At 30.3% G+C, this 15122-nt stretch overlaps 1 protein-coding gene across 1 annotated transcript; it reads right to left on the reverse strand.

The window, feature by feature from the left end:
• Positions 1 to 12258: 12258 nt before the first annotated feature.
• On the reverse strand, positions 12259 to 14841 carry LOC102596812 (reticulon-like protein B6). Its single transcript, XM_006358590.2, has 5 exons — positions 14582 to 14841; positions 13531 to 13711; positions 13303 to 13444; positions 12763 to 12832; positions 12259 to 12677 (listed from the first exon to the last, which is right to left on the reverse strand). The coding sequence occupies exons 1-5, from the start codon at positions 14784 to 14786 to the stop codon at positions 12508 to 12510; spliced, it is 768 nt and encodes a 255-aa protein (XP_006358652.1). The 5' UTR covers positions 14787 to 14841; the 3' UTR covers positions 12259 to 12507.
• Between the last annotated feature and the right edge of the window lie 281 nt (positions 14842 to 15122).

Genomic DNA, 15122 nt, shown 5'->3' on the forward strand with positions numbered 1-15122 from the left:
TTTTTTTTTTAGTTAAAATCAAACCAACCCAAATAAAGTCGGGCTTTTTTTTTCCAATACCAAACCAAACCACTAGTCGGATTTTTTTTTTCAATTTGACTCGATTTGAAGTTTGGTTCGGTTTTCGGTTCGATTTTGTACACCCCTATTGTCCATCATTGTGTGGATAAGTTAATGCACTTAAACACTTACGTATGCGTCCTTAAGTGTTCATTATGTGGATAAGAGAAAATATCAGGTTGGGAGTGTTATCTCCAAAATGAATCCTGTAATGCGCAGTTTAAATTAGTCGAAACTCCAATATAAATATCGAACATCGGGCAGAAATCTTTAAAAAAAAAAAGAAGTTAAATGATACTAAGAACATCATAATTTGGATCAAATAGACAAAGTTCCCTTGTCTGTCTTTAGTTCATTTTTGTTGTATATATATATATAGAAGAAATACCATCCAAATTATTTTTATCTTATTTGAAACTTGAAAACATTACTTAATACATTGCATTTGGTCCCTTTTTCTTATGGTCCAACTCCCTTTTTAAGACATTCTACTGGTCTCCTTGACTTTTTTTTTTTCTTTTTTTCCAATTTTTGTCTCAATTCGATCACTTCCAACGGTACTCCTTAAAACACGGATAAGGTACTATCTATCTTTTTTGTTATACGCCACTAAGTATTTTATTCGAACAAATATAGAGTCAGAAGCAAGTTATATACCATATATATCAAGAAAAATAGTTTTTTTTGTCCATTGGATCATTTTTTTTTTCATTTGTAACACCAACCACTCATTCTAAATCATTTCACGATACTGAAAATCATGATAAAATAACCACTTCATTTATTATTTTTATAAGGGTATGCAAAGTCATGTCAAAAGTCAAAACTAATTAACTTTTATGTTGTCTTTAGCTATTGATTAGATATATAAAGTGTGTTATGCACTAGAATAATCTTTATCGAACTATAGAAATGTATAGAAATGAAAAACATGATAAAATAACCACTTCCAATCAGTGCATATATAGTGAGCAATAAATGTTCGAGTGTTTTTGAGAGGTTTGTGTCTAGTTTAATTTCATCATTTCTTTTGGAATCGAGTTGTATAACTTTATTTTATTTATCCTAGAAACACTTTCTAAGAAGTTGTTTTGAAAGATAAATAGAGTTAACTTGAAGGGTTAACCATAGTTGAGTAGCCGTCATGGAGTAAACATACCACGACAATTAAAAAAACGTGTTTCCTTCAAATAAGACGTATCGTAGGCAATCCTAGCTTAATATGTGACACATTGTAATAGCAGAGTGGCGTAACTGCTAGTAATATTTGGGGGAGTGGGGCATAACATGGTAATTATTACAATGTGGATGATTTTTTTTGCCTAATAAAAAAAAAATTCTACTTTAATTTACTTTTAATTGTTTAGACACAAATAAGAGTAAAATTGTCCATTACACAAACAAGTTAATTAGCTTGCATCATCCTAGACCCCTCTTTTGCCAACACATTTGTCACTTAATTTTAAAGGATTAGAGTTAATCTCTAAGGATTATTCAATTGTAACTTAAATTTGGTTTGTGTTTTATTTTGGTGGAGTTTTGTTAATTCCAAAATGTTAAAAAAATCAGGTAAGATATCATTGCACAAAAAACTCTCATGTCAAACCGGTTACATTATTATGTTGCCTTTAGATTGAATAATTCAAGGAAGCTAAAGTGTGTTGCATAGTCTTTATCGTACTAGCTAATTATAATACAATATGTACAAAATGTCTATGCACATGGTGTAATTTTTATACAAAAACATTGTTCTAAAACTCTTTTGGTCTTATCTATGATCATTTTGAAGTATGGGTTCATCAATTCTTTTTGCTATTTGTTCTATACATGCACTTGTTATCATGTACTTTCCATTGTGTAAAAAAAAAAAAAAAGAGATTGTGATTATGTATTATCAAATAAAAGCGAGCTAATAAAGGTTTATAATAATTAAAAGATTTAACTTATATACACAAATAAAGTAATTAAAATGCTTTCGCATTACTAATTTCATTTATCATGGGCAATCACATCTATTTAGTCAGTGGCGTAGCCACATATAGCCTACGATGGTCAGTTGGACATCTTTCGTCGAAAAATTATACTATGAATATAAAAAACTATACAAAGTATATAGGTCAAAATATATTTTTCATACATATATATTAAATGTTGGACGTCCTTAACGAAATTTCTGACTTTGCCACTATATTTAGTTACTCTTTAGATGACATGATGTTATATTATATTTTTACAAAATCATCAATACATATATAAGTTAAAATCCAATAGTTAAAAAAGGTCAAACACATATGCAGACTTTTAAACTTGTCCCTAAATTTTATTTTGGCACTCCAACTCAATCTTGCTCCATTTTAACCCTTTAACTCTAATTTTTATGTTTCATTTTGGCACTTCTAAGTGATGTGGCAGAGTGTGCATCACACTTTCTCTAAGAGAGTGAAAGACAAAAAAAAAGTATTTTCTAAAAAAATTATAAAAGATTAACCCTTCAACTCTATTTTTTTTATGTACCATTTAAACACAAAATACTATTTTTATGATTTCTTTATTTCTATATATGTTCTTCAACTGCAAATTTGCATTTTAAAAATCGTCGTTCATCCGTTAGTTATTGTAAAAAATTCGAATTGACGGATGATCATTGATTTTTTTTTTTAAAAAAAGTAACAATTTCTCCCAAAGGGTAGCGGCTGCGGGTTTTCCTTGCCATAAAAAAAAAAAGTAACAATTTCTTTTTGAGAGTTTCCCTGTAGTTTTGCTTGAAAAATAACCAACAAAAGTGCGTCGATTTTCTTTCTTAAGAAAATCAATGACAACCCAACAAAGTCTATCGAACTTCAACATTTTTTATAGTGTTATTAATCGACGAACTTTCAACTAGTAGATATATGTAACTTAAATGTGAGGTTTTTTTTAACAAATTATGAACTTGTGGGTCAATTTTTGTATTTGAAATTTTCAAATCATGATTTTTTGGAGAGTTTGAGATTTCATCTCAATGTGAAATAGCATGTCCAAATGCTGATTTTATCTCATAATTTCATATCACAATATAAAATCACATGTCCAAACGCCTACTTAATTATTTTTAGATGACATGATGCTATATTAGTTTTACACAATCAATGCATATATAAGTTAAAGTCCAATAATGAAAAAAGTTCAAATTTTGTGTACAGTGTAAAAATGATATTAAAATGTACAAGGTCCCATAAAGAAGAGACTTTGCCTATGGACTCTTTAGACAAATTCCTAGTTTAGAATAAAACAACTAGGTTATCTAAGCAGTAGCTAGGCAACTGTAATGTGTATGTTCACAACAGCAAAATCCAATTCTAAACACTTTTCCTTTTAGTTAGCAAATTTGCATGCCACAAGTTAAATTCCAACTTATTGACTATTTATCGAAAATAACCTCTCTATGAATAAAAAATTTAGAAATTTGCTTGGGAGTTCGAAAAACGAAAAACATAAAAAATTAATGTTGGGGTGCATTTTGACTACTTTGGATCGGTGAGCTAACATTTCACATGTTGTTCGAGGAATTCAAAAATTTTATTTATACATAAGCACGAAAATGTATACCATATATACAACGTGATTTTTTGTCAAGGGGGTCCGTATGTGAACACTCCCCACTCAACTATAGATCCAACCCTGCTCTACCCCACAAAGGTCACTATTTTTCCCATCGCGGAAAATATATGATTTAGAACATGATTTTTTTCCACTCATTTTTTACTAAACCAGCTCACTGGAAAAATACATGGTAGGAAAGAAATTCTCACTGAACCAGTGGGAAACTTCGTAATGTTTACGTACGAAAATATTATTATATTTTCTTTTCTCATTGATTCAATCAAAATATTTGTGGGACTATAGTCACTGAATATGATTTTTTAGTAGTGAATAGGGATATAAGGTCTGCGAACATCCTACCTTTCGTAGATCCCACTGGTGGAACTACACTTGACATGTTGTTGAGTTAAATTTCAACTAATTAGGTGAAGGGAGGGGACCAAGACATAGTTGTTTCGTTGATGTTGTCAATGTTTGGTTTAGTCGCTGTTCACACAGACATACAACGTTGCTATTCATGTTTATAGAATGTCATATGGTTTTTCCAAAGTGCAAGATTCATCGTATTGATCCAAATAATGATTTAGTTTCCAATATGAACATAAAGAGAAGAGAGAGTAGTGTTTAAGAATTGTACATTTCATTCAAGGATGAAGGCCTCCTATCTTCTCAATGGATAAGTGTTATATGTGTGTTCACACGCGAGCATTTAATTTATTACGTAGATAAGTTAACCATATAAAATATGTCATCTTCTTTATTTATACGTATTAGCCATAAAACCTCAAATTTGTTCCATTTGAGGTTGATGCACATGATTAAAGGAGCTGACATATTTTATTTAGTCAATTTATATATGTAACAAATGCTTGGAAATACATGCAAAAAAAATTTCAAATCTGAGTCAGAATATCATGAAAATATTATCATGTGTTTGGAATATATGCCTAGCTCCTATCTAACAAATAACGAAATACATTGAACTCCTTAAAGATATGATATGTTTGCGAATGATCACATGAACACATAATAAAACAAATAACCATTTAAAAATATGCGCTAAAATTTTCCGAATTTGAATCGGAATACCATAAAAACAGATGTTCAATTAAAATAAACCATTCTGCAAGTATTTAAATAAAATTTACTACCGATCTGCGACGTATATGCCTTAACAAAACTACAAAATTTTTGAAAGATTCTTAGTAAGAGAGGGAACCAAGGATTCATTCAATTTAGCTAGTTAATGTCACATCAGTTTCAAGCAATAATTTGTACGTACCCCATAAATATCGGTACATAAAGGTGAAGACAAAAGTTTTTAGGTCTTCAAGCTTCATGTTATTACAAAATTCTTGTTTAAGTATCAATCCAACAATCAAAATGAAACTAAATTCATTACACTGTATGTGACTAGAACATTTTTTTTCAAGCAAAATGTAATGTTAACATCGAATGGGAAGGCTTAATAAATACTTAAGCCCCCAAACTTGTCATGACTCATAAATTTAATAGTGAGATGGCACCTTCATAGAGTCCGATACATACGCGAAATTATTGTTCGGAGGTCAAAAATACTTATTTTGAAAAATACATTTTCTTTTTGGAAAATCAAGGTGTTTGGCTAATTAGTAAAGCTGATTTTCAAATGTAAGCAGAAACAATTTTTCTATTGTTGGGGAAGAAGGTAAAAATTTCTGCTAGCTTCTTGGAAAAATTTCAAAAACAAAATATATATACATATATATTCATTTATTTTTGTGGTGAATTTTTTTTGTATATAATGATTTAATTCATGAAATGATTATTAAATTAATTTTACTTGATACTTTTAATTATAATTAAATTATCATGTTAATATTATATCAATATTTAATTTATTATTGTATTCATCTATGTATAATATTGATTGCAAGTTTGAATATGTATATTTTAATTTAATAAAAATAAAAATAAAAATTTAATCAATTTTTTTAAAAATAGATATTAAAATAATTTCTCTTTATAATACGTGTCCTTTTTTTTGTAATTTGAAACTTAAATGTACTTTTTTTTTTAAAAAAAAAAAGATTAGTTAAACACAATTTGCTTATAAAAAATACTTTCAAATGAATTAACCAAACATAAGTTACTTTTATTAAAAGCACTTTTCTAAAAAAACTATTTTTGAGAAAATACTTCTAAAATAAGCAATTTTTAGTACTTCTAAAAATAAGCAATTTTTAGTACTTCTAAAAATAAGCAATTTTTAGTACTTCTAAAAATAAGCAATTTTTAGTACTTCTAAAAATAAGCAATATACATAATTCATAAAGTACTGAAGTCTCATAATCATAAACTAAATGCTAAAAATAACAATTGCACCTTTAAAACTATATGTAACAAGTACAACAGCCTCTAAAATATCAATACAATTATCTAGAAATGAGAAAGTTAAAATAATTAAATGTAAAAGGATCAATATATAATAAACACGTATTTTATTGTGTTATTTTATGTCTAAATCTACCATTTTTTTGCATTATATCTTAAGAATTTTGTAGAGTTTGTCGAAAGCTTTCCAATGATATGTAGATCACAGTTTGTAATCTTGCATGAGTAATAGAATTTTATTTAAGGAGCAATGACTTAAGGAAATCTGCGTACTTGATTCTATTTGTCAGTTAAATTTTTCTATTTATTAATTATTTTGTTAACTGAACCTTTCAATTCACTAAAATACAATATTTAACTAGAGCTGTCAATATGGGCTAGCCCACCCCATCCGGGCTAACCTATACAGGCTTTGATATTTTATGGGTCAGGCCAAGCTAGCCCATTTTTGGTGTGGGCCAGAAAACGGTCGGCCCAACCCACAAGTACGTGGGCTACAGGATTGTCTGGCCAACCCACTTTTTTTAAAGTTATATATTTTTTTATAATTATTAAATTATAATTTTAAAATATTATCATAAATATCGACAAAACAGTATTATATGGTGTTAATGTTACTACTTGTTAATCAAATCCACAAATAAAATTATCTTTATAATATTTATTAAGTTTTTTTTCAAGTATAAGTATAAATATCTAAATAGAAATATTAACCTAACTGTTTTGCAATGATCACAATAAAACACAAAAAATATGACAATATTCCAACCATAAAAAAGTAAAAAATAAACTCCTTAAAAAATCATAAAACTTATGGCGTATCTAACACTTTATGAAACCTATGACGTATCTAACACTTCATGATCATCTTCATCAAGCATATCTGAATCAACCTGTGGGAAGGTTGTCTTAACATCTTCATTTTCATCTGCAATTTATATGCGGTTTCAATTAGTTAAATATTAAAAAGTTACTCAATTGAGCATCATAATATTTAAATGTACACAAAAATATATTACCAGTTTGAGAAAAATCATGTAACCAGTTTCGAGTAGCAACAAGTGTTTGGACATTTTCATGGTGGATGCAACTTCTATACTTAGTGATTTCCTAAAAAACTTTAAATAAATTTGGAGTTTGGATCTCTTTAATTTTAATTTTAATATTATATTTATATTTTTTTAATTAATTTTTTATTGGCCCACGGGCCGGCCCTACCTATATTTCTCAAGCCTCACAAATCAGTAGGTTTATTCAGGCCGGGCTGAAAAGCCTTTTTTTTAAATGGGCTCCAAAATTTTTAGCCCAGCCCTATTAAATCCCGGGTTAGGCCAGGCCGGTCCAACAGTCCATATTGACGGCTCTATATTTAACATCCCTCTAACTATTGACCTAACTTATGCGACATCAATATTGTTTAGTTAGGAAAATGCATGATTATACCCATTTTAAAGCAAGTATATATAGTATTTTATGCTAAAAATAATAAAATTCAATTTTAATTTTTTTTTAAAAATCATCTTTTTCTTCAATCATCCCTCCACCCGCACCCTTCACCCCACCCAAAAAAAAAACATTTTTCTTCTCTATCCCTCTCCTCCTCCTCCTCTTCTTCTTATTCAGCTCACTCACCCCACCCCCAACCCTTCGGTCTGCCTCCACTCCCACCCTTTCTAAATAGGACTAGACATAAAATATCTAAAACCGAATTATCGAATCGAATCAAAAATTTTGGTATTTGGTAATTCGGTATTTGATATGGTATTTGGGAGTAAAATTTTAAAATTATGGTATTTGAGTTTAGGTTTGGTATGAGACATTAGTATCATTTGGTATTCGATATTTCCCGCATACCAAATATTTACTTAATGAAGGTCATACATCAACATATTTATTACTCATTTGTATAAGTCCAAAGAGAAAGTTAAAGAATAAGCATGAATAATCCAAATACATGTCTTTTAGTTGCATCAATTTGTTTTTCTTGTGTCTTCTTACTTGTTGATTTTCTATTATATCGTGCATTCACATAAAAAAAATGATTTGAGAAATAGTATTAACTTTGTAATACAATCGACTATAACTTCAATACGGTATTATCGAATATCGTACCAAACCGAAGTTTAATTTACCGTTTCCCGAATTACCAAATCGAAATTTAAAATTTTGGTATTTGATATCTACTTTTAAATTACCGAATCACCAAATCCAAAATTTGAGAAATCCGAATTGAATACCGAATGCCCACCCCTACTTCTAAATATTAGTTTTTCAGATTCTAAAAATGTTGAGACCATTATTTGTATTAGTTGGATTCCAAGAGGTATCGTATGAGTTAAAGTGAAGGGTGATGGTGGGTGTTGAAAAATTTAAAACTCCATCTCATAATCTTGAAGAATAACAAATGAGTCTTGTAAATTTGTGAAAATAATTCAAAATTGTGATTGAGACTTGTTGGATTGTGTTGGTGAATTTGTAGTTGAAATTAATAAAGTGGATTTTCTCTCTCTCACTTCATATTCTTTTTACTGATTTTTCTCCTTAAATCACCCTAGCACAATCAGATTTCAAATTTTAAAAATTTTATATCTCCTTCTCAAATCATGCTCCCAAAATTTTAGTGTAACTTTCTTGTGGTTTCATTTTTTTTTTCTCTTCTGACAGTTTCAATTTTTTGTTTTTGATTTGTATTTGTATGTCTCTCTGATTTCTTTTAGTTTTTTTTAATTATCTCCATAAAACCATACAAATCATGATTAAATAAACTCCTTCCAATACAATTATTTGAGGTGTATTCAATTTTATTTTATTTTAGATTTTCATTTGTTTATGACGATGCAACAAGTTTTGTAGAATTTTAATTTAAAGGAAATGGAAAAAAGGATGATGGTTCAAGCGAGTTAAAAAACGGAAAATAAAAGAAATTGTATCTAACAACACATGATAATAAAAAACATCTGAAAAAGTATAAGATGAATATAGGTCAATGGACCAAGATGATGGTGAAGAAATTAAGGCAATTTGTACAATTCATTTTGTATATTTTTTGTAATTTGTATTTCTATCAATTCATTTCACATTATGTTGTATACGATTTTATGGATTTAGCGTATCAATGTTTATTACAGTTTTTCGTCGCTTTTTGTATATTTTTAACAATTATATACAATTACTTTTTGTATTTGTATATTATCATCAAGTATATGTTCTTACTATTATTTGTATTTTTTTTAAAAATAACTCCATTGATCATTGATGTGCAAAAACTTACAATTTGAGTTTGACATACCAAACTTTGTACATGATCATTGAGGGGAGTTTACTAAGCCATAGGGGATCATAGATGATATGGGATGGTTTGTTCATTTTGATCCTGAAAGAGTGAATATCTCATTTGTCCATATTGACTAGCCCCTTTACTTGATTGTGAAGCTCAGTATAAGAGTTGAAGAAATGGATTGACTTAAAATTATGGCTCATGCTTACCAATTTATTACTTGGTCTATTGGATTCTCGGAAACAATGCTTGATTTCAAATCCATGCTTTTCAACTAACTTTTGGATTTCATTGATGATGTGTAGAATCCTCCAAGGCACTTTCCATTCCTGACGCATTTGGTAATGAGGAGAGAGACGGTTTCTCCAATGATCACACTATGTTCATTATTTACACACCATTTTATCTCAAACAACATTGAAGTTGTTTCTGCCATGTTGGATGTTCCTGGTCCCAGAGGTATTGAGTAAGCACAAATAATTCTGCCTTCGTTGTTTCTGACCACTCCCCCTCCTCCACATATACCACGTAAACAACTTCCATCACTATTTAACTTAACAATGTGTGTGTGTGTGGGGGGGGGGGGGTTGTCCATTTGATAGCTCTGGAAACTCTTTGCTCCATGTTTGCTTCACAAGCTTTGTAGATTGCACTCCATTCCTCTCCTAAGCTAGCTCTTTTAAACTTCATTTACAACCTGCACACTTACTATTATTTGTATAATTTCAGCGTTATTGAGGTATTTGTATAATTTGGTTTGCATAATTTTTGTGATTTGTATTTCTCTCAATACATTTCACATTATGTTGTATACAATTCTATAGATTTAGCGTATCAATGTTCATTACGGCTTTCTTACCTTTTTAGACATTATATATATTTTCAACTACTATGTACAATTGCTTATTTGTATTTGTATATAATCACCAACTATACGTAACAACTATTTATTTGTATAATTTCAACATTTATATACATTTACATATTTGCATATTTTAATCAATTGTGTTTGTGTGTATATATATGTATTAAGTCATTTTTACATGTTTATTTAGGAAGTTAATTTTTTTTTTATTTGACAGAAGTCATATTTGGTAAGAAATTCTAATCATATACAATAATCATGATTTGTGTGATTGTTTTCCTTTTTAATAACCTAAATTACCGCCTCATTAATTATGTTAAGAATTCAATTTGTATTAAAAAAAAAATCCACCGAGATATACAATAGTTACGTTACGTAATTATTTTAAAATCAAATGGGGAAGAATTTCATCTATTTGGCATGAATTTGGTGCTTAATTTGTGAGCATGGTTATTTGAAAATATTCAGAAATTGCAAGTGACTTATTTGATTTTTAATTTTTTCTAACATACAATTTCTCACATGCCATTAAAAATGATGTGGAATTTCACATGTAATCGATTGTGCTACATGCACACTAATCGAATGAGAAAAGAGTTCAAAATATTGTGTTCTGATGGATTTAAAGGTTTACTTGACAAAGTGATGAGTAGAACAACTAACAAATAAAATCACATACAGGAGTCCCGACTCATTTCACCTTACTTAATCCCGAAAATTCGATAATTTGTTTTCCATGCAACATTTGTGCAGATTGAGTTGGAGGATTTGCTACTTATAATCTAATTTTCTATTTTTTATTAAAATTAAAAAGCGCCAAATTTTGAAGAAAAGTCATTAGAATTGATGCATTTTATCACATAGATCAATTCTTTTAAAGCAACTTTCACATATAATAAACATAAAAATCATATTTGTATGTTATAACTATAGTTTGCATAATTGTGCTCCATAGCAAAATTTATGTTTGTTATGGAGCTTTTGATTTGCATAATTTGCTACAAACATCCAATTTTATACAAATTATTCAGTTTTGTATAAATTCATTTATACATTGCAATTTGTATAATAAATCTGTATTTGTATAATTATAAGTGTATATGACGAAAATATATGTATTTGTATTTGTATATACACTTTTCTCTCGCTTTATACAAACACAAACACATTTTATGCATTTTATACCGAAATGTATAAAATGGCTAATTGTATATTGAAACAGATGACGAAAAAGAGGATGTTTGCTGCGAATTACAATTAAAATAAACTATAGTTTTAACATTTAATTTGAATTAATAGTTTGCTATTTCATATAATTTTCTTGAGCAACTTTCACATATAGCAAACATAAAAATCATATTTGTATATTATAGTTATAGTTTGCATAATTGCGCTCCATAGCAAATTTTATGTTTGCTATGGAGCTTTTGATTTGTTTAATTCGCTACAAACATCCAATTTTATACAAATTGTTCAGTCTAGTATAAATTCATTTATACATTGTAATTTTGTATAATAAGATCTGTATTTTATATAATTATAAGTATATAAGACGAAAATATATGTATTTGTATTTGTATATACACTTTTCTCTCGCTTTATACAAACACAAACGCATTTTATACATTTTATACCGAAATGTATAAAATGGTTAATTGTATATCAAATCAGATGGCAAAAAAAAGGGGATGTTTGCTGCAAATTACAATTAAAATAAAACTATGACTATAGCATTTAATTTTGAATTAATAGTTTATTATTTCATATAATTTTCCCATTCTTATGATTTTGTTTGGGTTACATCTGTGTATATCAATACATTCCTCATGTATATCTGTGTATATCGATACATATCAGAATGATATAAACGTAATATATATAGAGATATACATGTGTAGGTAAAATGTTTGTCAACCTAATTTCAGCTTTGAATTTGGACTCCAAATCAGTCTAAATCATCTAATCTTTCTCAAAATTTGTATATCACATGACAGTGAAATTAATTAAGATACAAAGGCGAGGATTCATATAGTTGACCACACGGACCAAGGCGTAGCTATTTAATCTTGAGTGTATCAATTATTTATCATGCAATTAGATGAATATATAACAGATCAATAACTCAATAAATCAACTACCTTAAAATGTTGATACAAGGACCATAAACTAATCCTGCTGAACTTTCAATATATTGGCAAGTAGAGATCCCAGAAGGCAATAAAGTTCCAAAAGCAGATAAATAAGATGCCTAAAGGCCGCCTATGTAAACACAAGAAAATAGTATAGTAAAATTCTGAAAACTCACAGTAGCCAGAATATTCCTGCCCAACAAGTAGAGCTCACAGCACAACTACGCGTTTTTCTTATCTTTTAATGGCCCTATGGGAATTTTACTCAAAACTCTGGCATCAAAGACGGCGTATTGTTTCTTGATCTCCTGCATTGCTTTCTCCGCTAATGGATCAACTTTATCTTCATACTTCTCGTAAAGAACAGGGACAGTATGGAGGAGTACGAATACTGTTGCGTTGAGAGGAAGATGCAATCAGTATCAGTTTAGAACAGATAACAAATACAAAATGACCCCTATAAAATTTGCACTTACATATGTAGAACAGTGTCAGAAAGTTGCAGCAATTGCCGACAACTGAGAGGATCCATAAACCAGCAACGACCTGATAAAGTGAGTAATTTATGTGAACAAAGATGATTCCAATGAATTAACCGATATAGAATACCATAGTGACATTACTGAATGACATGTCACAAGCTCTTCTGGACCTATTTAAGAAAACTCGAATTGCTTAGTGATCCCAAGGACCTAATAATCGGAAAAGGAGGATAAACTTCAGCAAATAGGATAGTTCGGCCAACATAATTAGGCATAGGCAATCCAAAAGACAAAAGATAGAGCATTCGCAGAAAATACAAGCTAATAAAAACATCCAGTTGGAGTTTTCATTAGCTAAAAGAAGAAAACATCAGTCAAAGGAGCGAGGAGTCTAAGTACACATATGACGTGAAATCTAATGAGGATGAACAAGACAAGCATAACCATTTTCTTCAGCATGGCTGATGACAAAGGAGGAACAACAAAGTTTCAGGTAAACTTTATACAAGGAAAGATAGTAACTGAGCAACTTACAGCAAGGAACTTCTTCAGATCTTTCCCAGTTGCGATTTCTCGCAACATGCTAAGAGCACGGTTAATTTCAATACTCAGAGCAGAAGCAATCTCAAGTATTGGCTCCTCTGGAAGCTGAACTTCTGGGATGTGTGGACGTTTCCTGTCAAAAGAATGCATAAAACTGTTTCCGACAAGTGGCTAAGCAAATTGCAGAATCAATCAATGCAAACCAAATTAGAAGCTCACTTATTAATAAAGGTTGTTGCATTGGACCACAAGAATAAGACAGCAAGGGTGAAGATCAACAAGTGACAGACTAGACCAACAAGGAAGTACTCGAGCAATTCAAAAAGAACCCATATTGCAGTTGCTCCACCAAGTACACTAGCAGATATCTTCTTGTTCCTCCACAAGAATACATCAGCAGCTGCATAAAACCAGACATAATCAAACTGACATTTCTCTTCTCAAAAATCCAACTCATAGCACACCTTCATATAACTCTACGTACCATCCCCATAAAGCAACTAAACATCTTTATTTTTAAACCCCTCCCTGAGAGCTCCCACCTTTTTGCTCCTTTGGCAACTCACTTACTATTACAACAACCTCCTCTTGTCAACCAAAATCAGATCGCAATAGCCTAACATCCATTACTCATCACTTCACTCTTACAAGGAGATGCTTAAACAAAATCAAAACTTAGCCTCATCTGAATGCTATAACACTTGAAAAAGTATTCCACTAAAGAACTTCAACACAAGCCTGACATATATATATAACTAATAACATATTTGATCTCAACATTCCTTAAGATATTTTTTAGTAACTCACAAATTACTGTTTTCAGCTTCCAACCAAACGCGATAGATAATAGACCGATCCCTCTAGCCTTCTCAACTTAAATACTAGAGTTGATTTACTACAACTCAGTAGTATCAGCCTACCACAAATAACACTTTTGCATTGCTCTACCCGACCAAAGTCCTGGCAAGCAGATGCTTCAAGCTAGTGTTTGGCCATAAATTTTGAAAAATTATATATGTTTGCCATGAAATTTGATCTGATTTTGAAAATCTAATTTTCAAATATTTTCAAGTTTCCAGAAATTGGCTCATCAAGTTTGAACTTCAAAATCTACAGCCAAACAGGAGCTAAGATACTTCAAAACCCTAAACCCTAATCCATCACTCAACAAGCAATCACTTAACCCTAAAGTTTGAAATCATTAAATAAATAAATATACAAAATTGAAGCAGCTGGTAAGTGGTAACAAACTAAAGTTCAAGTAGTATACGTTTGCCTCCACCAAAAACATGGTGAACTGGCTTTTCTCTTCCGAACAGCCGCCAAATCTTAGCCTTAACCGACGACGCTTCCGGCGCGGCAGCAGGTTTCACCTCGGAATCGGACGACGAGGAACGGTCGAAGTGAATCTTGTCAGCTATTTTCTCCATCAACGATTCTTCTTTGTGCTCTGAATGCTCAACTTGCTCTGCCATTTTCAATGTGGATCGGAGCTCCGATTCGATTACTGGAAAATTGAAACAGTGAAGAATAAAGTGAGTTTATATATGTCGGGCAAAGGAAGAGGGACCGGACATCCGAACCGCTAGGTACGGGTACTATACCGAGCCTGAATTAAAAGTTCCACTTGTGAGGGAATATTTTTTTTTCTGATCAGACAAATTAATTTACTTTTTGTAACCTATATTTAAATTTTGAAAATATTCACCGCGGAGAAGTGTTGCCATGAATGAGATTTCTTTAAAATAGAAATTTTATGAGAATTTTAAAATTAAATTGTTTCTAATTATAGTAAGGTGACGTGAGTAATA

The sequence above is a fragment of the Solanum tuberosum genome, unplaced genomic scaffold (genome assembly GCF_000226075.1).
Source record: "Solanum tuberosum cultivar DM 1-3 516 R44 unplaced genomic scaffold, SolTub_3.0 scf00267, whole genome shotgun sequence".
NCBI classification, from domain to species: domain Eukaryota; kingdom Viridiplantae; phylum Streptophyta; class Magnoliopsida; order Solanales; family Solanaceae; genus Solanum; species Solanum tuberosum.